Source organism: Pagrus major, chromosome 10 (genome assembly GCF_040436345.1).
Source record: "Pagrus major chromosome 10, Pma_NU_1.0".
NCBI lineage: Eukaryota > Metazoa > Chordata > Actinopteri > Spariformes > Sparidae > Pagrus > Pagrus major.
The window spans coordinates 17147646-17174233 of record NC_133224.1 but is presented as its reverse complement, the minus strand read 5'-3'; the positions used below and the strand labels follow the sequence as shown (position 1 = coordinate 17174233).

Sequence of the window (26588 nt, the reverse complement as noted above, 5' to 3'; positions counted from 1 at the left end):
ACTGAAGCCTTCTGGCTGTTACCATACTGTTCTGTGTTGTTTTTTTAATGCCTGGGTGTGGGGTAGCTGTTATATAAAATTGTTGGTACAAAGATACAAAGGCCTAATATGTCTTTAAATTAAGTATAAACCAATCAAATATGTCCTTTAAAAAAAGAACATAGTGTAAATGTAATTATTATTTGTGATACAATATATAGTAGAAGTCAAGGGCCACTTGTGGGTCGTCGGTCCCACCGGCCTTCATGCAGGTTGCTGGGGCTAGGTGAGCCCAGGTGTGAATGGTTGTTAAGCTGTCTGGGGAGGGAACTCAGTACAGCATTGTAGGTGGGTGATAATAAGTAATGTCTTAGGCCACCTCCTCTGTTCAAAGACGGTCATTCCATAAAGCAGAAGTATTTCTCATTATTGATCGATGAAATAGTAATAAATGAGGTCACCGTAACATTTTTGTAATAATCACTGGACAGACAGCTCTCCATCTGTGCCTCGTTTCCTGTCTGCAGAGATTCGGATGCATGAAGGAGAGCAAAAGGAATTGGAAAATCTCGTCATTACAAAATCTTTAGCAGCCTGTGACCCAGTAAAGACCGACTTGTGTCTCATATCTCTGTCGACATATTTTTTTGTCCTGATGTGATCTTCCAGGAAGTCTAGCACGGGCCACTTTTGGAGTATTAGATAACAGACGGTGTGACTGCAGCAGGTAGACTGGTTGTTCATTCAAAGCTGCTGCTGTTATAATTTATTTTCTACCGTGAATATTTTTGAAAATGTCAGAGCAGAATGCTCCCAACTGTCTCTGTGCGCAGAAAAACACGCTTTAAATGAGATCAGTAATTTGTGTGCTCAGAAGTTGAAGGCAGGTGCCCCCTCTGCTTCTGTCCCTGTGGTGTACTGTAACCTGTAGCCTCATTACTTGTTTTCAGTGTGTAAGTCAGGTGCAGCCCCTCGGCACTCGCACACAGAGTGAATGAGAGGACTGTGCATTCACAAATGGTTACATACACTACGCTGTGTAACAAGTTGCACATGTGGAGCTCTTCAGTTCTGCTGGCGAGACGGTGATGACAAAATGATTGAAAACAAACCACACAGCTAAGCAGTTTCAGCAACTGGCCGCTTTAATTTAACATTTTGGGAATTTTATATATTAGCATTTTTAATAAAGACCACAGAGGACATGACCTCGGTGTCCTCAATGGTCGCTACAGGCCTTCTCTTGTCTCAGCAGCTATGACTCACAACACTTTAGTTTTAGAGCTCACAGCTTTTGACACATGGTACTCTTATCTGTCTCCTATAAATATCAATGTTTCATTGCTCATCTGCTCCAACTATATCACTATCTATGTCTCCTATTCATTCATTAAAAACATCTGCACAGAATACACTCCTTCAGTCCTCCCTCAGGAAGCCTCGTCCCTTCTCTAACCTGAATAAAGGGAATTGAAGTGTCCTCACCAGTAAAACAATATTTTTGGTCACGGTTCAAATGTCTACACTTCCTAATGGTGGTCAGATAATAGTCATTTTATCTACTCCTCAAACTGACAGGTATCCACCATCATTAAGGACGTTCCAGTCTTTTGACTCACTGTTGGATAATATATGTATTTTTCCTCTTCATATGCATAGTCATGTTCATTATTCATCCTATATTATCCAGCTGCAGCCTTTACATTATCAGACTGTACTGGTAGCATTTCTTTTCAGTAACAAAGTCTGAGTTGTCTAGCAGTGTCATTTGTATTTTTAATGATTTCCTGCGAGGCAGCCCCCAGTAATTAGGTCGGGGTGGACTGTTGGGCGGAGAAAATTTCTGACTCTAACAACGGAGACTGCTGTTTGCATCCTGTCTCCTACCAGCTGTCCAAGTGAGTCTCATTTAAACGTGACCAAAATCTTTCTGTAACCTTCTCCAAGTTACCACCACACCGCCAAACCTTAACCATCCAGGTGGCAGATCAGAAAACACTGATATAAATCTTTTTTTTTTCTAAAACTTAAAATGAAGGCATTATCTATCCATTAATGCAGATGGAACGTCAGGTGATGTTTTGAAGTCCACAAAACATTTCTGGAGCTTCACAGCAAAACGGTGTTGCATGCCAAGGTTCTTACAAACAATGGAGGTAGTCGATAAAACACTGTACCAGAAATACTTACCCACATACTGTATTTCAAGGCTGGGCTTCTTTAAAAATAAAAAAATCGGCGTCACTGTTGCATGAGAATGAGGAAAGCCTTGCGTCAGAACCTCGTATGTCACAATAAAGTAAATGATATACAGTAAGACTTTGCTTTTTGCTTCCCACACAAGAGGTGCCTTGACATGTGGATGAGCCCGGCCTCACCAATCTCACTGCGCTACAATTACTTTCTTTCACACACATATATAAAATCCATTTTTTTCCGCTCTGAGGCTCCTGCCACCACCAGCACCCCTTCTACCTTTGGGTCAAACTCTTCCAGCACCGTTTTAATGATGCCTCCCCTTCCTCCACGCTCAGCAGAGATATTAATAGTAGAGGTTAGTGGATTGCACACTGAGAACCACACAATGTGCTCTCACTGAAGGCAGGCGGCTGCAATAAAGATTACCCCGGGAGTTAGGATTGCTTTATAGGCCTGTAAACACGTTCATTGCAGTGTGGCATTTAGACATTTAAGAGCCATCTCCGTTGCATTTTATTTATTAAGAGGTGGATGTCCTTCACGGTGATGCATGCTAGCTTTTATAGCCTGAGATAGTTGTACTGCTGCAAACTCCAATTATAGATATCTGTGTTGGATGTTGGATGCATCACAATACTAAGAACAGTGTGGTATACGATTGGTCATTGAACAGATATCTAGATAGTGTCTGATTGTGAACATACTGTTGAACAGCTAAACCCAGCTGAGCCAATGTACTGTGTACAGCCTGATGTGTGTGCGGGGGTCTGTGGGTGTGTGTCTTAAGGGGGTGACTGATGATTAGGAGATGTGAAGACACCACAGTGTGCTTGTGCGCCCCCTGGGAAACTGTTTGCTCCTCTGTGTGTGTGTGTGTGTGTGTGTGTGTGTGTGTGTGTGTGTGTGTGTGTGTGTCTGTGTCTGTGTCTGTGTGTCTGTGTGTCTGTGTGTGTGCGCGTGTCTCATCTATCTCTACGCAGGATGCAAACTAAAATGCATCCAGTACAAGAACAAATGCAGACTGTTTGTGTTCTTATTCGGCTCAAGTTTTCTGCCACCATTGTAGCTTTTGATGGACTAAAATATCCACATCTGTTGCTGATGCTGTCGTTTGGTGTGAGTCTGTGTTTGTGTGGGCAGTTGGTGAAATTTGGTTTTGGAACAATTCAACATTTTGGAAAGGGATGACAGACAAAAGAAGTCTTTTTGAATCCAGTACGCTCTGGGATTTTGGTCATATGGCCTTCCTTTGTCTGGTGTAACCAGAAGCTTATGGTGGCTAATGTAGGCTAAGCTTCATTCAGTTCACATCACTGAGTGTGTTCACTGTCCTGGTGACCATTGTTCTTGTTCTACTGTTACATAATGTTTTAGTATTTGTCGTTTCAGTTATGCTAAGGTATCATAGTCTCATTTTAAGCACAGAGCTGGAGTCTGGACATGGTTAGCCTCGGTTAGCATAAGACTGGAAACAGGGTAAACATCTTCATCAAAACATCAACAAAATGAAAAAAAAACACAAATGCCTCCTCCAAAAGCCATCTTTTATATGTTTGAACTTCATGTACATGAACACGAATGAAAAACAGACAGTCTGTAACTTTTGGGTTTATGTGTTGGAACTATGGCGGGTTGCGAGATATGGTCAATGAGCACGGTTGTGGTATAGGTCCTGATAGTCGGAGGCTGTGCAGGCACGGTGTCTGGTTGCATCTGCTAGTTATTAACTAGTTCATGCAAAACCACAAATTGGTGCTTTTACATTACAGGCAAAACAAACAACCTCCAACATGTTAGTTAGTGAACTTTAAATGTGTTGATGGAGTAAGGTCTATGTATATTTTTACTCTCTCTAGGCTAACATGTCCTGACTCCAGCTCGATACATAACACAGAGATGAAATTGGTATTGATCTTCTCATCTATCTATAGCCTTTCATATCTTATCTAACTATTCAAATGGGCAGAAGCACAATCTGATATCATCGTGTTGGTGTTGTTCCTCGAACATCATAATTCATTTAGCTTCTTATGCTGAATATGACAAAGCTACTAAGTCCAGAGAACTCCTGAAAATCAGAAACTCTTTAGAAACAAGTTCTCTAGAAAGTGATGTCAGGGTTAAGTTCTTAGCATGTAGTAGGCCTACCACCACCACCACCCATGAATTTATCAAAAGTCTATAACTCCAGACTTATCGACAGTCAAACTAACAGCAATCAGTAGTGGCTGATTAGTCTCGGTGTCTTGTCAGAGTCCATTACTGTGACAAATTGGTTTGTCTTCAGTTTGCCTGACGTTGACATCAGCCCCCCTCCCATGAGGCCTCACCTTTGACACCCAGGCACGTGTGGGCGTCTGACAATCCTGGCAGGCTTCTCCCTCTGGGGTCAAAGGTAGAAGTGGTGAGATTAAAAAAGAAAGGGGGTAATGGGGACAAAGAGTGGGGAAATATAGGAGACAGGAGTTGTTCCCTGCATTTGATAGTAATTGCCACAAAATCATCCAAACCAGATTTCATAAACAGACCAAATGACCACAAATGTTTTGTCATTGGTTTGATGAATGAATGAATAAATAATGTGACTGAGTTTGTCTCTGACCTTATAAGTGAAGGGTCTCTGGTCAACATACAGTACAGTCTGACAGCACATCAAAGGCACCTTTCCCTTCATGCTATTGTCTTTATATTTTCTCTTGATCATTACCAGCGAAGCTGCATGTTGGCCTGTATATGGACTACTGTGAGATGCCCCACGGCAGTTGGAGAACGTGTTCCCAGCATTAAGCCATGGTTAGCAAGAGGGGGTAGCTGTTGGTCTTTGAAGTCAGTACCCTAAGGGGCACATCAGGTGATGAATGGAAATTCAAACCAGTTCAGTTTAATTAACCTCTGTTGTTCTGTAAGGACCACTATCGATCCATCTTCTAGTTAAAGAATCAAGTCTGAAGTCCTTCTGCATGGCAATGTTGTACTTAAGGAACCAAGAACGCTTTTACTTATTCTGCTGTTGTAACTCCACAAACAATAGATCATTTTCACATTGTGGCCATATTCGTCACGCTCAGGGTGGGAAGCTCAAATGCTGGGATAATATGCTGCTGCTGTGTTCCAGGTTGCAAGTTATATGAACGTAGGAAAGCGTACAATTGTTATCATTTCACCACCTCTCAATTGATCAGCAACTGAAAAGACAATGGAGAGTGAAACTTTGCAGGGACATCGGAGCATATCTCATGATAAAACGGCGTATTTGATAACCAATAAGCTAATGTTAACATTCAAATTTAACAGCTGGATAAAATAAAGTGGCAGAAAATAAGTCCAACAGTCTTTTCTCCCTGACACTGGAGCTGAAACCACACAATCCAAAAAGTGACAAGGTAAAAACAAAATGGTTTGTAGTAACATTAAGTTTACCCATTATTTTGCAAGCAGAGTGAGCTGCTTAAGCTGTTAATAATCAGGCAAAAAGGAAATCAGTAAAGCTAATGAAAGATATTTTTCTTTTGCAATACAGTTAAAAAGATACCACTTCGTTATTTGTTTCGAAGCACAATTTGCAGAAAGACTGTCTCTTGGAGGTTGTTAAACAGTCACTGTTAAGTCGCACAAACTGAACTCTGCAGCACAAAGACAAAGATCATGCAGGCTTCAAATCAATCAGAAGTGCCACAACTGCAACATAGCATTCATGGGTTGGTTCCCAAAACCAAACACAAATAAACAATGTTCCCAAGACGTATTCAGTGTCTCTTCAAACAGAAATCACTATTTGTAAAGTGGTGGAACGGGTAAATCAGTCGTCATCAGCGGAAAAAATCAGTTCAGCAGTTAGAGTCATGATTGGGTGTTGGCATACGCTGGTTTTATTTTTTTGAACGAAACACATGAAAAAGATCAGACAAATGTATTCTGTGCTGATTATCGATGCCGTCATGCAACACAGCTCTCAAATCTAGATTTTAGATTAGTCACATTTTATTGTATCAAGTGGATGAAGAAGTGTGGAACATTATGTGAAGCTTTACCTGACTGTGATGCAGTAGTTTATGTTCCACCACAAGGATCTGTTCCTTATCCTGACAAGACAATGCATACTTTGTTTGGCCCATTAGTCACAAAAGGAAGAAACGAAACCATCTCTCTCTTTGGTAGATATGAGAATTTGCAGCCTGCACTTGGTGCACCATTTATTCACTGTTAGACTAATGCTAATACGTTGTGGCTGTGACAGTGCATTAGCATGGATAGCAGACAAAGCTATTCACCACACGGGACCTGCCTGTCCTCTTGTGATGGCTCCTTCTCACTAAATACACAATGGCAATAGGGAAAAGATGAAAAAAATCAAGGTGCACTTAAGTTTAGATGCTAACTATGCTATGAAGGAGGAACAAGACTATACTTACAGTATAATATGGCTTTTAAGGATGTCATTTTTTTTACTATTCTACATTGTGCACAAATACTGTCATGTCTTGTTAAATAGAATATCAGCATAGCAATAATCAGCCCGAGAAACTGTTGTTTAATGTCATCTGAGGCTCTGGTGGAGCTTTGTCAAGTCTGACATAATAAAACTGATGATGTCATTTGGGTTCACTTAATTTTGGCTTGAGAACTACAAATTTGGGCTCAACTCAGGCTTGAAGACTACAAAACAGATGGGTAGAGTTACAAACAGAGGACACAGGGTTTGAAATAATAATGTGTTAAGCTGCCATGGAAGATTTGACAAAAACGAGCTACTGGCTGCATCGTGGGAGATGCAGGTATGTAGCTCTAAGTGTCTTTTTGGAGCTTGAAACATAAGCAATATAGCAGGGGCATGTGTACCCAACCAAAACCTGTCATGACCCTTTTGTACCTGATGGGCCGGGCCAGGTTCGGACAAAAATGTACTTATGATGTCCAGTTTTGGGTTGGGTTCAGTTGTGTCAATTGACATGATGCTTTCAAGTACTTTTAGTGAAAATATAGTCTAAAAATAAATAGATATAGTGATATTAAGTGATAACTGCTGATAAATGATGGACCTACTATCTGTGCTGGGGCTATATGTCCTGTTTGTCATTTACAAACCTCAGCACGATGACACTTTGAACACAACACAGAGGCTATTTCTTATTTTTCAGGTGGCAAACATTCATTCAGCTTACATTAACTTTTGTTCAAGGTAATGATGCATTTCATTTGGTCGCCCATCGCTGTAACTTTCGGTAGACAATCAGAGTGAGTCCACCAAGTCCAACTTTAATACATCACCTTGATTGCAAACACTTATGCCTGAGTCACGTCCGATGGATTTTCATCAGCAATGGTGGTTGTGTAACAGTGAAGACAACTACTACCCTTATTAATCGCTAATTAGGTCTTTTTTTAAATGTTTTAATGAAGAGACCCCTAGTGGCACAAATTACTTACTGCATGTCAAAGTCCCATTTCATGAAACAAAAAAATGCATGTGCTAACTTATTGATTGAGAATATTTTTCAATCAAAGCATGATCCTAAAAAATAAAACTGCAAGTGAGTCAGAAAGGTCCAAGCAGTTTAACATTCTTCAAGGATGCAAACAGCAGAAAGCAAAAACAGTGAAACCTAATCTTTTCCCACAGCAGTCTAATTGCCGAATTTCTGGGTAATACCTCTAATATGTGAGCACTTTGTCTCTCTTTAATCACATAGATGAGATCAGTAATTGGCTTTTTGGGTCGAGAGTGATGAGTATTTTCCAAACGCCTGAGGAAATAATAAAAAAAAAACAAAAAAAACATTCTTTTTAAATTTCAAGCGAAGGCAATTAAACTGGAGAGCATTCTTTTTGTCTTTGTGCTGCCTCTGTTGTGCCTCTGCGCCTCAGTGTGGTTATGGAGAAACAAAACAAAGTGTAGAGAGGGTGATGGGACCGTTTGTAGAAGAGACTGATTGAGCGGAGAGAGGAGAGGCTCTGCTGATCTGGCTGCGAACATGGTCGTCTGTTTAAGGATTCACAGCCAAGTTCAGTCGGAGGATTTGCTCCTTTTTATCTGCTCATATAACACCCTCTTCTTCTCTTTGCACAAAAAACACAAGATCTGATTCAAACCTCGCAGATCCAACTGCACACAAACAGTAACGTTTCATGTGAAGTCTGGGATAGTGGGGCTTTCACAGGGAGCATGTCCCTTGGGGATGCTGATGGGGGTGTCATCTAGATAAATGTCCCCATTTACTGCCCTTCCTCCTTCTATTCAGCTGGGACATGGGTGCACGGAGGGCAGCGTGTGGGTGTCAGCAGAGAAGTGGATGGGCGAAGGTGGGGGGTACTTTATGGTCCCTTTGGTGTCTCCGCTGAGCCCAGTCCAGCCAGCAGAAGTGTTTGAATCAGAGCTTAACCACATTAGAACAGGATGACTGAGGAGAAGCCTGTAATAAGTGTTTAATCTCATTCAGGAGAGAGTGAGGTGAAGAGGGGGAAGATAAGTGGAACTTCTATGCTCAACACTACTATAAACATTGCTCACATTCAGTCGTTATCTCACATTATTTGAATGTGAAACCACAGCAAGATATCTGTATGAGAAGCCTGATTTGTTGACCATATACTATATGCTTAAACAGGTTTCTGACAGGGGTTTATACTGTATGTGTGTGACAAAGACTTGAGGCGGGAACAGTAGCCCTTGGACAGAGTGCAGAGCAGAGGAAGATAATTAAAGACTACCCTTCTGGTAACTGTGTAAAATATCTATTTGCAGTCAGACTGAAACTGAACCCAAAATTAAAATATATCAGTCTAAAAAAAATCAGTTTCAGAAGATTTCAGTTTCAGCGTCAACCCAGAATGCATTACATCATATACTGACGAAATGTAATCTATTCGTGTATTCATATACATGGGCATGAATTGTCCACTTTTTTTGTGACACTCAAGTTTAAAATAAAAAAAATGCATCTATGTACATGAATCTGACTTTAAATTTTGTCAGTAATTTTGTTAACATATGACAAAATCACAATCTTTTCCTAATCTTAACCAAAATGCATTTGATGCCTAAACCCAACCATAGATTGTATGCAAACCCTGGATTGTGGTGTAAAAGTCCTGGACTTATAAATATAATATATATAATATATATATATATAAATAAAAACTTAAATTACAGTTCATGTACATGTTTTTTGTGACAGATGAACTGCGGTGAATCACTGTTGTATTGATGAGACCAAAAAACATCACATTTTAACAGTGAAGATTGCTGTTTGTTTACTGTTTACAAGTCAGTGTTTCTTGTAAGCATAATCTTCCCCCCATTCTTAACAAAGTCCTGATTTCATTCAACCCAAACATGATCTTGTCCTAACCCTAACCAAGTCCTTTTTGTGCCTTCACCTAACCAAACCTGAGGGACACTCTGACCTGGTCCAAATAGACTGGAGGATAATTAGATTCCATCCATGATGCAGTTGACCCGACAAGTGCTGTCCCAAATACCATTTTTGGGGCTTTGAAGCTTCAGTGGGAATTGCCCATGAATACTAGAAGCTTCGACATCCAGTGGTGCTGGTGGTGGTGGTGGGGAGGGGCACCACAAGCTATTAAACTTGCAGTCACAGCCCCATACTCGAAGGACCGTATTAAGGATCATTTATGCCCCCTTTACGTATAAAAATAGATACATCCATCTTGAACGATGTACAGTAACCCTAGCTGCCCACATACTTCCATGTGTCCTTCATGTTAAGCAATTCATCCAGTAGACAGAGGTTCAAGGGTCAAGAGTTTCCGACGACAACAAACATGGCGATGGTGAAAGAGGTTGTGACAATGTACTTGTTCAGGCAAAGGCAGCGTTGTAGACAGAGGTGGTCTGTGAGTCCATTAAATACACTTCAATGTGTCGACGAACTTCATTTCCACTACTTCCAGATGTCTGCCATGATTCAGACTTGTCCTATGTGTCCTATGGTCTTCTCGTGTGAACTATTGGCTACACTACAATGTTACATTGATTATCAAGGCAGCGGTTGATGCTTCGAAGTATTTTTGTCAGCCCTAGACCCTACAGACCCTAACGAATAGAGAAAACAAACCTGTCATTATTCCCTGCCTTTCACAGCTCATTCTCTGTCTTGCCTTTTAAGGCAGCAGCGCACGTAAACCCTTTCTCTGATTTCTTTCCTTACCCCCAATTTGTTTGCTTGTTTGTTTCTTACCAGTTTTTAGGCCCCAGGCGTTCTTCTAGATTTGAGGGAGTTCATGATTCACCCTCATCAACTCTCTATAGACGCCTTTCTTGCTTTTCAACCTGTTCACTGGATGTTTACTTTGGGGACTCCATAGTTTTTATAGTAATCAGTTCCGCCACCCAACTGCCCTGGCATTCGTTACAGTGTTTTTGTCACACTGGTTTAAGTGCTTTGGGTACTTAAACACGGAGGTCACACAGAAGTAGGCCAGGGCAGCTGGCCTTGCATTAAAACACTGGAATAACCCTTTTTTTGGAATTTAGACAACATTACAACCTGATAGTGATTATTATGATATCCATATCTCTCTTTTTTTGTACATTCAGAGATCCTGCGTGTTTACAGGAAGATTGCATTCTCCTCTCTTTTAGTCTGTACCGATTTCTGTTTATATTTTTGCTAATTATGCTCGCTGGGAGAGTCATAAAGTTTTGTTGATGGGATCCAGGGAGTTTGGTTATTTCTCTTGGTAATACAGCGTTATATATACACACGCACACACACACATACATGTCCTTTTTACTTGTCTTAGTAGCAAAACCATTCCTGCACTTCAGAGAAACTTCCTCAATGATTTGTATGCAGGATGCTAACTTGTATTTGCTGACATTGATCTCTAGACCCCGAGTCTCAGCACTGCACTGTACTGCAAGTGAGTAATTTATCAAGCATTATGTCTGTGATGGATTGTTAGGAAGGTGTGAAGCACAAAATAAATGACAGCAGCGAAGTGAGGACATTGGAAGAACAGGGCTTTGACTGAGTGCCTCTTACCAAGTGCAAACACAGCCTGTGTTGATATAAGCCGGCTGACTGTAGTCCATAGAGGGAGACCTGGAGGCCACGGCAACCTCCATATGTCTTTTTATCGTTCTTTTATTCAGTGGTTCTTGTCAAAAGGATCCAAACAAATTGTCATCAAAGCTGACAGGACGGGGCCAGTGATTCACCTGGAGGCTCAGAGAGAAGAGGCCAATGGTAAAATACGACAGTGACCTTAATGAAAGCTACCTAATGAATTTCAATACCATACCTCACCCTTTTTTCCTTTCTGTGGATTAATGAATGTATAATATTATGTCAGTTTCTCGTAGAAATAGAAAAAATAGATGCAAAACAAACTGCCAGGGGACTACCATAGGCAGCTTCTCAAATGGCAGCAGCTCTCTGCTACTGATAGCTATGCTCCAGTGGTTTTGTGCACTTCAAGAGTCTATCCGCAACTGTGAAGTGCCCTCACCGAGCATGAATCACTGTATCCTGGCTAACTGCCCGCTCAGACTACTTCCAGTGTAGGAGGCACTTCCAGATGCAATTTGCCAATTGCTGCTGAGGCATCAGTGACTAAGCTGAACAGAAGTGTAGCCCACATCTTCCCACCCTCTGCTGCCAGGTATTGTGATTCTAATGCAAATACGCTAATTTACTCTCATCATACAGTATGAGCGATTGCAGCATAAGCAAATATGTTACAGGATGCACCTCTTTATGTAACAGCATCCATGACTGTCAGATCTGATCAGATCCACTTCTACAAGTGTCTACTCCACCCTTTACTGTACAGGACAATACAGTGCATTATCTTCCAAGTCCTCTCTGCTGAATTACACATGAAGGTGCCTTAAAGGCCCTCTGCTACTGCAAAATGGCACTCTGATAAAGTGGTGCCAAGGCAGAGGCAGGACTTAAAATCCATAGTGTGCTCTGTAGTTGATCAGGAAGTGACGGAGAGGAATGAGAATGCTGATGAACAATCCTTGGACTTTAATATTCACAGTACTGCACCGGAGAGGTTGTCCGGTAAAAAGCATTAGTTAATGCAAATACAAAAAACAGATATTCTCTCAATAACCCTGTGTGGTATCTAGCAATGCGGATAGTTCACAGATCATGAGCTTTGGGTTGCCACCCAAAAAAAAATAAACTATGGAAACAAGCATCAGAGATAAGGTTCTTTACAGGGACCGTCACAGAGCATCTGGTGCCCTAGTTGTTGCAGTGTGTCCAACACCATTGGCACTAGTTGGCAATAGTCAGCCCTTATTGGTGGCTTTTGATTATTTATTTCCTCTCACGCATGCACGGAACGTAAAAGGGTTAGGGTTAGGGTCTTTGCAGTGTGTTCAAGTGCAGCTTTTTGGCCGAGACACAGGTGGCGTGAGGCGACGCAACAGTTGGTCTTTGTCGCTGCTAGTTCTTTGTTGTCTGTTTGTTGTTACTGGGCCTTTAGAGATAGGATGAGTAGCTCAGACATCCTGAAGGAGCTTTGAGAAGAATCACTGCTTCATCTTATTGAACGGCCCACAAATATAGCCCCTTTAGATGGTTTAGGCGTCTGATCCATGTGCATCCTTAACGCTACCCAGTAGAGGTTTTTCAGGCACATCTAGATGGAGGGATGGATGGTTTTGAGATATCTACTGCATCTTTGAGATTACTGCCTTCACCCCAATACAATATAAGGGAACATACCTTCATTCTTGAAGCAAACTACATTAGCTAAAAACATTCAAATAAATCAACAATTGCATTTCTTTTCATATTGCCATATTGCCCCTGTTACTTTGGATAAACCACAGACGACTGTCAGAAGTTGACATTTGGACTATTTGGTAGAAAGTAGTTCTAGTTGTCTTTTCATGAGTTGTGACCAGTGTGTTTGACACCTCTACTACTGTCATTCCGAAGCCAAAGTGAAGTTCACTGGTTGTCTTTTTGCTGCCATTTTCTGGAGGCATTCACAGCTGAGGAGCATTCACACTGACAGACTGAGTGTTAAAATCTTTCTGTCTGTGTTTGAGACTGTCACAACCAGTTCACAACAAGGCCACTAATGTCTAGAATGGACAGTAGAAGCATTGCAGTAGCAAGGTCATCATTCCCACAGGCATATTCGAACAGTTGCTTCACATCCCTCCTGCACCCTGTCTGTTGGCAAGATGTGGTAGACCGCTGGAAGCCACCCTATATCATTCTCCATTCCATTCTGCAGTCAATAAAGCCAGGCTTTGACACAATCAGGCCAGAGCAGATGGTCATAAACCCGTTGTCCAGGGTACACCTGAGACTCCCTGGGCTTTATCATCCATAACTATTGCAATGCTGCAAAAAGTAGGGAAAATAAACAGATAGATGGCACAGCGGAGTTGCCTGATCTGTTACAAAGAACAGGTGCAGTCAAGTAGAATGGTCATTTTTAAAGGGAAATGCGAGCCAGAAAGAGGTCAGCACTGATGACCTGTCCATGTGTGAAGCAGATGGGAGCATCCACCATTCTTTTTTACCATCATACCTCCTAGGTTCATAGTCCCAGCATCGCAGAGCTGCGTCATGAAACTATATTTTGCACATTTACCTTTCTGAAGCACAAAATGATGTGACCGCACTCGTTGTAAGTGCGGTCCGTCAGGTGGTTTTTATGATGCCTCGCTTTTAACCACTCTAAATCAGCTTTAACGCTAATGCCAGCCATCTCTCAGCAGTATTTTTTAACACAAGTCATTGCTGTCATAAATCAAACGCTCCCCTCTCCTGCTAATTCCCTGCTCTTTCAAAAAGAAAGATAGGCGGGCTCAGATCGTTATGATCGTTCATGACCTAAGCTTTAACCTGCTCTGGACAAAATTTGGCACAAATTCTTTAATTACCCTGGTGAAGGATACCCTGGCAAGAAAGCAAATTTGCCTCATGCTTCATCACTCTTGTCAGCAGAGGGGCGGCATTGTAATGCATTGCAGATTTTCTCAGCCTTGTATGTCTTAGGCAGTGCAGCATGTCGCATAGATGATCGAAAGCTCTGACACTTTCTCCACAGGCAGATATGGCTCAATCCTCTGTCTTGTCGGGGGACTCTGGCTTCCTTCCCAACTGCCCCCCAATTGCTGGTTGGGCACCCTGGGACATCTGTATGTAAGCCAATCACTGATAAGCCTCATCAAACCTAACAGTCAGGCCGTCTGGCTGCCTGTGCCTGACTCAGACTGACAGCATCTGTCTGCCTCAACGTTGAGCTCCCAGCAGCGACCTTCGGCATGTCAAGACATATCCGACTTCTGAATATGTCCCCTGGCTTGTCTTTAACACAGCAACAGACATTTGAAACTATTTCAGAGCATTAGATACCTCTTGACATGGAAGCACAGTGAAGGATCCACTTCTGTCTGTCACATCTCAATCATAACACACCGCATGTTGAAGATCTTTTGGTTGATTTATCAGAAATTCATATCCGTTCTCATCCCCGCCCGTCCTATATCTCTTGTATCACCGACCCTCTCGATTTGTCTTCCCTGGGACGTCAAGCACTGGTAGCAACCTTGACATATTAGGACATTAAATCTGAATCAGCACCTGTCCCTGCCCCAAAGTGCTTCCACATTCTCTGTTTTCTCAAGCGCATCAAGGAAAATACAATTTCACCCGCAGTGTCTGTCTCTGTCACATCCACTCTCACAGACACTTCCATGTCTGCCGTCCTCTCCCCTTTCCTATCTCTTGTAATTCCACTCTCCTTTTGTACCTCAGTATTCTACTAGTTTATGTCCTTTCACTGTTATTATTTCTGCTGTGTGGCCTTCACCAAATGGCCTGTGTCTGTGGCAAATTGTTAAGCTTTTGTGTATCAGAATTGAATGTTTCTCCATCCACCGTCCTGATTACGATGTTTGAGGGTAAGATTCTGGGATTTATTGTCCTGAATTGACTGGCATTGACACATATAAATGAAACACCCCTTTGTACACACTGAAGGGTAATATCGATGGTCATGTTTTGTTTGTACGTGCACCATGATGCCCTGCTTTTCTGCTAATATGTAATTTTGCTCGGATTGAGGGCTACATTGAGTTTAACAGATTACATTTTAGTCACAACGCTTCACCCCTTCTCCTCCTCCCTGTGCTCCGCCATCTCCCCTCTCATCAGCTCGCCACTCTGTTTCAAAGTAATTATTCCTCATTAATCTACGATAGCTTCTTAATCCAAAGGTCTGGGTGGCAGACAGTACAAAATGAGCTCTCCTATTAACTCAACATCATTATTCTTACCACATAAGGTGCCGAGACTCTTGACTTTCCACAGCAACCACCACCCAACCCCCCAAATTAGCCTTATTAGTTGCGCAATGTCTTTGCATTGCCCTGTGACTCCTCCCCTTTGCTTGGCAACATTTTTCAATGTCCTTAACTTTTCTTCATTCATGTGAGTATCCTCAATCCTTAATGTAATAATCCAACCAGTAGGCAAGGTTTTTGAAAAATATACTCAAGCCGATTCTACTTGAATCATATTTCCTAATTACCTCATATTTCCTAATTAGTCACCTTTAGTCACCTTGCTGAGAGAAACAAAGATTAAAAAACACAAAAACCTCCTTAAGGGGTGCTGTGGAGGCCCATAGCCCTCATAACACTCATAATTATGAGTTAAAAAGTCTAAATGATGAGACAAAAAGTTTTTAATTGTTATCTCATAATTATGATTTACCATTTCATCAAGCTTTTCAAATAATTTTTTTCTGTAACATGCAGAAATGGGCTTCCATAGGAGATGCAACAGTTGAATGGGGTAACATTTTTAACTATTAGATATCACCAAGATGCCTCTCCAGCTCATTACTTACATAAAAGACAATTATTTTTGTATTATAAGTTTTCTGAAATTATATGTTTGAATGTGCAAATGTTGCATTTTGTAGAGAACATGCACTGATTTGCATTTAACTTTCATCACTTCATAAATCAGAACATTTGCGCCATGTTCTTATGAATAAAATGTTACTTAAATCAGAAGTGGAATAACAAATGAACAAACCCCTTTGTAAAAACTTGCAGAATATAGATTAATACAGATTAACAATTATGACAGAGTAATCCATCTACAGCAAGCACAGGTTATGACTCATATGCATCATTTGGTTTGAATATGTTTGAATATTTTTACGAAAGCTGACATGAAAAAATCCCAATGTGTCTCTAGCCTCTTTTTTCCATCATTTGACCAAAATTGTCCCCCAGCTCAGGTCTTTAAAATCAGATTGATGTAAAGAAACAGCCTCTATGGTAACAGACACTTAGTAGTGAGGGGTAATGGGGACTGAAACACAGGGCATGAAGTGTGAACAGTCAGCGTCCAGATGTTGCGATGTGTTTCTGGGCATAAGGCCCACCCCAGCCCTGGCTGCTCATTACACTCCTGCTAATGAAGGACCATGAATGTGTAATAGGGAGAAGGCTTTGCAGCCGTCTGTGTTAAACAGAGATTAACACTGTTTTTTCCAAAAATGAACAGCAGTACAGTGGATGCACATACTGTATACATAGACTGTGTTGTGCGTTTGCCAAAGAGTCTTGGTGAAATGATACGTTTTTTTTACCTTATTCAAAAACTTACACACTTCATTATACTTTTTAGACTAAGACTATATTTTAGACACAGTCTGCATGTAGACCACCTGCCAAGTACCAAACAACAGACAGAAAATTTAGCAACTAGCTGGTGAACATAGGAGAACATAGCAGCAAAACAGCCAGATATTTTTTTAATTTAAAAGTTGGTAGTGACCAAAACAGAGCTAAGACAACGGCAAATGTCAGACTCATATGCACAGGTCACAGACATGATGCCAAATGAATGCTCGATGTCTCATAACAACTTTATACACCAGTGCTTCCCTCATATAGACTTTATTTGGTTTACAAATGTGCAAGTGCATCTGGTCGTTGCAATGTCATTCAGTCCCCTGTTGGTTTCAATAGGCAACTTTATCAACGACAAGCTTCCTCCAACACCTCACCTGTTGTTATTAAAACTGAATCACAGGTGAAAAAAAAATATGTTTTTTGGGCAACTTTATAAAACATACTGCTGATGAAGACAGTAAGTGGAGCAGACACATGCCAGTGAGACAAGCCAGTGTGTGTGCATTGAAGTGCACAAATCAATGAGAATACAAAAGCCATGAATCCACACTCAAAATTAAGAAATGTTTATCATCATCCTACCTAATCAGTGTGGTTTTTTCACTTACACCCTGATGATCCAGCCACTCAGTGGACCCCTACACATCAGGCCCAGTAGGCCTGTACTCCATCCACAAGTGGGGTTTTGAGATAAGCACTGAGCTCTGGCTGCTAACACAGCCATCAGCACTAGATCTGTCCATGTCCTCCAAGTGATCCCGGGTTAAACACCACACACAGGCCGGAGAGGAAGATGAAAACACTTGCCAGCTCACCGCGGAGAAATAGCTCACCCCTGCTATGCCACTCCATTTTCTCCAGCTGTACCGGAGCACTCTGGGAGAGCTGATTGCCGAAAGGCTTGGCAGGGCCTTGGGTGTGTACGTGTCTCATTGTGTGTGTGTCTGTCAGTGGTTGATGCCCCACTGCGCGAAAGAGTAAATCCTCTCATCCTTAACCAGGCTGACGTGCTAGCTCATCATTCTCTTTCATCAAGACCTCTTCTTCCTGGCTGCCTCCTGTTGAACCTTCAAGCCTCGGCTAAATGCTGCAGGATCTCTTTTTCCTGTGTGCTTTGGATTGCTTTCGAAATTAGCCCTACAGAGCTGCACACCAGAGAAAGCAAATATAAATACCGTAGATTTCATATTTGCATTCTTATTCTGTATTTACTGCTCAGTTAAATTCAATTTCTTAATCCGTCATAATCAGTATTTGCTGCATTAACCTTCCATGCTTGAGGAGAATGTTTCCTGTATTAGTCTTTCCTTTGTATGTTCCTGACAGGAATTTGAAACATTAATTATCCATAAGCGGTCACCTCTCTCCAGCCTTGCCATGCTGAAACCCTTGCCGTTTTTCAAAACCTGTCACAAACAATCACCTTCACTCTGCTCAGTGGGTGTGACTGAGCCAGACTGGAAAAACAATACAGCAGCTAGCTATCAATCTCAGCCACACAGAGCGCTCCGTACCTGCTCTTAAAGCTGCCAGATTTGGGGATTGGCCGGTACTTCATTGGTAGCCCGGGGGTGTTTTTGCATCGTCGCGGCAATGACAGGTTGTCCAGCCATTTCGTATTTGTCACTGGGCTCAGGCTTTGGACGACAAAGTGGTAATATGATGAAGAGAGAGCTGATATAGCGCCTAAAGGGCAGTTTCAGAGAATAAGCAGGTCAGCTTTTTCCAAAGCTTTTGGCAGATTTAATCTTCTCCTGTCGATGCAAAGGTTTTTCATGGAGCAGCTGTTGTTTTAATATGCAGGATAAGAAGTATTTTGGTGAAATGGAACCAGGGAAAGTTATAAGATTTAATGAGCTATCAACATATTGTGGGCACAGCAGCATTTTTAGAAGTCCTATTCTCCAAATCATTACCATAATGTCTTTTGCTTTTGATACTGTGCGGTTCAAGAGACCATTACAAAAGGAAATGACCACAAAAATGTTCTTAAAAGTATCCTTGTCCTCATTTTTGTCTGCCTTCAGGTCTACGGACTATGGCACCACCTACACCAAACTTAACCTGATGCCAGGGACTACCATCGTTGTGACCAGCTTCTACATCTGCCCCACCAACAAGAAAAAGGTAGGAGGATCTATCCGTTAACGAGCAGAACATTTTATTTCCCATGAGCTCGCTGAAATCTACGCTAGTGTTGCTCCTCTGAAACTGTCAGTTTTGGAGGAAATTAAAATGCTTTGCTCCAGTGTGTTGTTGAAAGAGCAAGCTGGAAGCCTAAATGAATATTTACACTGGCAAGCTGGGTAAGAATTACAAGACATCTAGTTAAAGATGTGTGATTTGAGAGAGTGATCTACTGAAAGTACAGACAAATGGCTGGTTAAAATTAGAAAAGACACCCAAGCACTGGGGAAAAACATCCACTGATAATAAGAATATTGTATTATCAGAGTAAAATCCACTTTTAATTTCATCCATATCCACAACTAGGTTTTACTGTGACTGGAATGAACTGACATTTTTGAACTAATTAAAGCCGCTTTATGTAGGGTTTAAAAATGTATGATTTTGTTGCCCCAAACTGGAAGCATCAAATAAACAAAAACAACTTCTTGCCAGGTAGGGCTTTTGATTCCATGGAAACATTTTCTAACATCCTATGCCAACACTTTTGGTAAATTACTTCTCTCACTATCTGTGTGCAGCAAGTCCAGTGGCGATACAGCACTTAAAACTACTGTACAGTTAAGGTTCAGGTTAAGGTATGTCTGTACCAAGTAGACTAGGGTAAGTTTATGGTTAAGGTTAGGGAACTTCAATGAGGAACACCAGCAATTTAGCATTGTACTTCCCTAATGTTAGGGTCAGGGTCCTGACTCATCAGGCCGTCTGTGAGTGCTTGTGACCCTGGATTTTTGCAGTGTTTCCCACTATGTCGGCACTAGCCGTCAGCTTTTTTGCCATCTGAGCATGGCCTTCAAACACTTGAAAATAGGGGAAGACTGAGGTTATGGTTAAAAACAAGAGCAAGCAAGAAGGATTGCGCCAAGATACAACCTCCATTGTGCTGCGTTAAAGTGTTATGTGCCAATCCAACGCCCAGACCTCAAGACCTGCTTTGCCACATAAAAAACACTATGTCCTGCTTCCTACATTAACACTGAACCTTAGCTTTCGATGAAAATCATGTGCTGTAGTCAGTCATCCAAGATGAGCAAATAACTAGAGATAGTGGGCTGAAAGAGACACTGTGACAGGAAGACACAGGATATCCTCCTACATTCAATGGCTTCGACCCAGGGACGCTGAAAATGACTGGGCTGAAAGCAACACATTGAATGCACCAATTTTCCCTTGAAAAAGACCAAACAAAATCCATCACACATAATTAGAAAGATGCTATAATTGCATATAGATTCTAAATCTGTATTATTATAAATGATGTTCAAACAAATGCTTAAGTTGCCTCCACTTTTTCCCAATCTTTTGGTATTTCTGCACTCTTGCACCACTCCTACACACGTTCCAGTTATTGAGTCCACGGGCAGCTTCAGAACTCCAGTGAATTTCAAAAAGCAGGCAGACGATAAGCTGAAAACCAGAGCCAAGAGGTACAGTAGGTGACTTAAACCGAGATACGACTGGATTGCCAACTGTGGCGGCCTGTCTAATTGGCAGGCGTTATCGCCGGGGTCCAAGGTTCTTCTAATCGATGAAGAGATAGAGGGAGATTAGATGTAGTCACTTTTTCTCACTTTCCATCCCTCACTACAAACGCCTGCGCTGGATCTGCCATCTCATCCTCTTCACACACACACACACACACACAAGAAATAGTAGAGGGCCAGACGGTATGAGAACATTTAATTGCATGGGAATGGAGTCATCTTAATTTCCCTTAGGGACACAAAGAGAGACAGATAGAAAGCGAGAAAGGGTGGAGAGAGTGACTGGTGGTGATGGTGTGTGTTGTAACAGTAGGATGTCTGGTAATATGAGCTGGGGATCAAACTGCTGCTTAAACACACCTCCAGGCCTGGCAGGAGGGGAGTGATGGAAGCTCAGGTTCGCTGCCCGCTCACCGGGATCGATGTTGCTGCAAGAGTAGGTGTGTGTTCTTGTGTGAAAGGCTGCGGATGCAGGCTATGTGTGTGTAGGCTTGTTTGGACTTGGCGTGCGGAGTTGATCATCAAACACTTTGATCCTTCTAACTAAACATCAGTATGCAGCCATGTGTTTACTTCCTTCTTTTCAGCGTCCAAATTATGAGCGATCACGTCCGTTAGGTGAGCACAACACACACACATAGGCACACTTTGATCAATACTGCTAATCACATCAGAAAACCGCAACCGGGTGGGTCTGTAAGCTCTGTGAGGGGATTACACACAGTGTGAAGGGATCACACAGAAAAGGTGTGAGGGGCCTCAGGTAATCAATAGGACTTGAGGCAATTAGAGAGAGGTGAGTCTTCAGACAGAGACAATGTCACCCTCCCTTTCTCTCTCCATTGCATCATTGAGGGCTCCATTAAAGATCTGCTCAAGACCCTTTGCAGGAGAGGGCTCCCAAGGACCCTTGACACACTTAAACGCCAGTGGAGTTGTAAATAAACTTTGAGACCGGAGGCTCAGTGTGCGCTCCCTCAGCAATTTTCTGTAATAGTTGTCTCTAGAGGGCTGTCAGCTGGGCAAGTGTTTGCACAAGACCTTTTCTTGCTGAGTGCTGAGCTGAGTGATTCTTGAAAATGAAGGTTCAGGTATATGCTAAAAGTGATTTCAGACCAAAAAAAGCTTCTTTTCTAATGACGCTTATCTGCTGCCAGCCATCGTAGAATTAAGGTTAGACCTCTGTTTGCAGTGTTTCAATTGCTTTGCTTTAACAAAATCTTCAATGTCATTCAGTGAATCAGAGGTTTTAGAATTAAAGCTCCCCTCAGTGGCGACTTGAAGAGACTGTCCTTCCAAGAAAAATGACAGAATCTGCCAGACTCAGTCGATCAAAGTCAGGGGGAGGTCAGGGCGGATGGATTGGTAAAGCAAACAGGGGGTCAATAACACCGGAGACCATGTTGGCTTCCATTTCCAGTCAACGTTACAAGTATGACCGTGACTCTACCCTAACCTTAAAGATATAATATGTAAGAATTCTGCAATTAAATGTCTAAAAATGACCTGTTATATACACCGATCAGCCACAACATTAAAACCACTGACAGGTGACGTGAATAACCAGAATCAGAATCAGAATCAGCTTTATTGGCCAAGTATGTGAAACACATACAAGGAAATTGACTTTGTTTTTTTCTTAGCACCCGATGTACATAGACATAAACATAAACATAAACAAAAAGAACAAGAACAACAAAGAACAGCAAGTTAAAAAAAAAAAAAAAAGTGTTCAGAGGTCCGGTCTATTATAAATACATATTTATGTATATATATATATATATATATATATATATATATATATATATATATATATATATATATATATATTATTTACAGTGAGGATTTATGTACATATAAAGTGCAATTTAGTCTGTAAATGTAAAGACTGTGAGTGGATGATTTTGGAGTCAGGGGGTTACTGACACTGGGTGACTGATCAAGTGTTCATCAGTGTGACGGCCTGGGGGAAGAAACTGTTCTTGTGTCTGGTCGTTTTGGCGTACAGTGTTCTGATTGTGTCCAGGGTGTGATGGGTCTGCAGAGATGTTTCCTGCCCGTTTCCTGACTCTGGATGAGTATAGGGCCTGGATGGTGGGCAGTTTAGCACCAATGATTTTTTCTGCAGTCCTGATTGTCCGTGTCAGTCTGTTCCTGTCTTGTTTGGTGGCTGATCCAAACCAGACGATGATGGAGGTGGAGAGAACAGACTGGACTATTGCCGTGTAGAACTGGATCAGCAGCTCCTGGGGCAGGTTGAACTTCCTGAGCTCACGCAGGAAGTACATCCTCTGCTGGGCCTTTTTGATTATGGAGTCTACGTTGGGAGTCCACTTTGATGGCAGATCCCAGAAACCTGAAGGTTTTCACAGCAGACACGGAGTTATAGAAAATGGTGATGGGGGGCAGTGTAGGGGGGCTACACCTGAAGTCCACTGTCATCTCCACAGTTTTGAGCGTGTTCAGCTCCAAATTGTTCTGACCACACCAGAGGGCCAGCTGTTCCACCTCCCATCTGTAAGCAGACTCGTCACCGTCCCGGATGAGGCCGACGACCGTTTTGTCGTCTGTAAACTTCAGGAGTTTGACAGATGGGTCTCTCGAGGTGCAGTCGTTGGTGTATAGGGAGAAGAGCAGTGGGGAGAGCACACATCCCTGGGGGGCACCTGTGCTGACTGACCGGGTGCTGGATGTGATTTTCCCCAGCCTCACCTGCTGCCTCCTGTCTGTCAGGAAGTTTGTGATCCACTGACAGGTGGAGGCTGGGATGGTGAGCTGGGTGAGTTTGGAGTGGAGGATGTCTGGGATGATGGTGTTGAACGCCGAGCTGAAGTCCACAAACAGGATCCTAGCATATGTCCCTGGGGAGTCGAGGTGTTGCAGGGTGTAGTGCAGTCCCATGTTGATTGCATCATCCGCTGCCTGGTATGCAAACTGCAGGGGGTCCAGCAGGGGGCCTGTGATGTCCTTCAGGTGGCTCAACACCAGTCTCTCAAAGGACTTCATGACCATAGACGTCAGGGCCACAGGCCTGTAGTCATTTAACATTGATCATCTCATCACAATGCGATGTTCTGCTGGGAACCCTTGGGTGCTGGCATTCATTCATGACTTACCACCCATCCAAACACTGTTGTTGACCAAGTACACCCCCTCATCACAACAACACTACCCAATGGCAGTGGCCCCCCAGCATGACAATGTGCCCTGACACACCGCAAACACTGCTCAGGAACAGCTCGAGGAACACAATAAAGGGCCCGAGGTGTTGACCGGGCCTCCAAATTCCCCAGATCCCAATCTGATTGAGTATCTGTAAGACGTACTGGAGCAGGTCTGATCCATGGAGGCCCCACCCCCCAACATACAGGACCCAGAGGATCCACTATAAAACGCCCTGGTGCCAGACACCACAGGACACCCTCAGAGGTCTTAAGGTCTTATGTCTTGACAGGTCAGAGCTGTTTTGGCTGCACAAGGGGAACCTTATGATCGGTGTATGTTGTTGAGTTGTGTACTTGCATTATCCCAAATTTTTCCAACAATTGTGTTTCATTTGGTCACTTGTCGCTATAACATCCGGTAGCGTCAGAGAGTGAATAAAACATAAAAACATTACCTCCTCTTTGAACATTTCTGCCCGAGTCATGTCAGATAGATTTTCATCAGCGATGGTGGTTGGTCATGCAGAGGTGATGCACACCGTCACACTCACACACTATCCTCTAATGGACTGGAGGGTCTAGTACATGCTTTGCCGTGAGACTGGACTGGATTGAAAGATCACAACACATTATAAAGCAAGACGCATCATAGTGTGATAGGTTTGTTGCAGGTAGTTGCCGAGCCTAACCTAGAAAACAATGCTTATACTGTATAGGGCTACTTTTCATTGAAGTCAACCAATAACAGACTGGACATTAAGTTATCATGTTAAAGTAAAGTTAGTACTGAGCAAATGATGTTATGATGTTACGTTTAAGGGAATTAAAATACCAATACACTTGTTATCAGTCTGTCAGTCACTATCTCAACAAAGGAGTTTCACATTATAATGCAGCACATCAACTTTTGCTCACTCTCTTTGTCTCTCCCTCTCCTCTCAATCAATAATTGTCATAAAGACCTCTCTCATCAGAACAGGACAAAATAACTCAAACCAGAGATCAAGTGACAAGTAATACATTCTAGTCCACAATTTTGCTGTATGCTTTCTGATGTGAATCAGCATCTTCATGACTTCTGAAAGAGAGTGTTTGAACTTCTTGATTTTTGCCTCTATGTAGCAATCCGACTTGAGGCATCTAGCAAAGGATGAATAGAAAAAAAGTACAGAAATGTGTTTTTCTAGGATCATTTCAGGCATACAGTATAAGCTATCCAAACAAATGAAAACAAACCAGTGGTCTCCCGTGTATTTTGAACACATTTCTTGGCATATTAATGGCTTATCCAAATCTGATGCTATTTTTAAAGATATGCACTCTGAAAAAAATATTCCTGCACCTCCTGAACATAGCGTCAACACAACTCATCAGTGGCTTAGAACACTTCCACGACATCTCTTCCCCTAGGCAGCAGGGCGGCAAGTGCCATCAAGCTTAGAGGGCATCAAAGGCAAACCACCGTCTGAGCTGCTGTTCTCCATTATGTCCTCGGCCACTAGACCGCATGGCATCCCCTCGGGGAGTGCTGCCTGTGACTTACTGCCCGATGTCAGACTGAAGAGGCGATTTTGATGAGCAGGGAAGTGTTTTCTGCTCCATGAGTGGACTGTTTTTAATTTGACAGGGCCTGCGAGAGCCAGAATGTTTTTTTAAATGACACCAGAGAATCTTTAGTGGGAGGACTGGTGATTCATATTCAGCTCTTTGAGGTCAACATAATCAGTCACACTCTGGTTAAATGTTTTTAAAATGTATTGAGTATATAATAAAAAGTGGGCCGCTGTTAATAATCTAAGGTTATTATAGAGCATTAGCATTCAAATTTGCCACTTTATATGATGTAGCCGCACATTGCAATCAGCCACAGACAGATGAAGATGTTACATTCTCCTTGTTTGTTGGACACCCATTACGTATAGGCACTTTCCTTTTCTGAGTGATTAAAAGGGTAGCTCCCTAAATTTTTCACATAAAGTGGGGTGTTAATAGGTCTTGGCGAGTACTACTACATATTTGGAAAAGTAGCATAAACTTTAAAAACTTTAATAGCATAAAGTAGCCCTAACTCCCCTAACCCCTAGTATTAAGGCATTTGTGGCTCCATAGGAAGCTTGCATGTAGTCTGATAAATTCCCTCCAATGATGTCACTCAGTGGCTAAGTTGCATTGTGGGTAATATAGATGCGAGGTTTTTAATACAAAAAAATAACTTGAGCGGGGAAAATTTCAAATTAATATTTATTAGTTTAAACATTTTCCCCCCTTTCACCTGTATTCTAGAAGGGCACAGAGCATAGGAGAAATACGATATAAGAGAAGTTCCAGTTGCATTCAGCCCAAATCAGGAGGGATAGTAAAGGTAAAAAGTTAAATATTAAAGTATTCCCTTAGTAAGAGGGCACAGCACTAACGACACCAGAAATTGCTATAGACAGAGAGATACTGTACATCAACCACAGGTGATAGCATCTGTCTGGAGGATTGGAAAGTTTAAACATTTCTTTAAACAAAGAGCAAAGGGGTCAGAAGGACAGATAAGGACTTAACGAACTGGCTAAGGGCATCTGCCTCTGCCGTAGCTGCCTCATTTAATGCCCTTATGCAAATACCTCAAATCTTTATCAGCCTTTGAAGTTATGGGAGAATGGCTAAGTTACAAGATCTGCAAGGAGGGTTTAAGAATAGAATGCATAATAATAAGTGCAGTCTGTTTTTTAGATTCCTCATATACTCTCCCGGTCCCAGAGGATGTGCTTTTAACAGCTTCATTAATTCCATCTCAGAGCAAACAGAGGAGCCATACTCCATGGATAAGTGGGCCAAGACAAGACTTGTCAAAGACTCCTCACTCTTGATATGTAGTCATCACATTTTCAAAGTGAGTCAGGGCTCCGGAATAACTCTTGTTTTTCTCGACTT

General features: G+C 42.1%; 1 protein-coding gene across 1 annotated transcript in view; it reads left to right on the top strand.

The window, feature by feature from the left end:
- Positions 1–26588, top strand: part of sorcs2 (sortilin-related VPS10 domain containing receptor 2) — a 357654-nt gene that overhangs the window by 130877 nt on the left and 200189 nt on the right. Inside the window, exon 3 of the mRNA XM_073474430.1 lies at positions 18859–18958. Within this exon, the coding sequence (XP_073330531.1) occupies positions 18859–18958 (100 nt within the window). The remainder of the gene's footprint in view (positions 1–18858; positions 18959–26588) is intronic.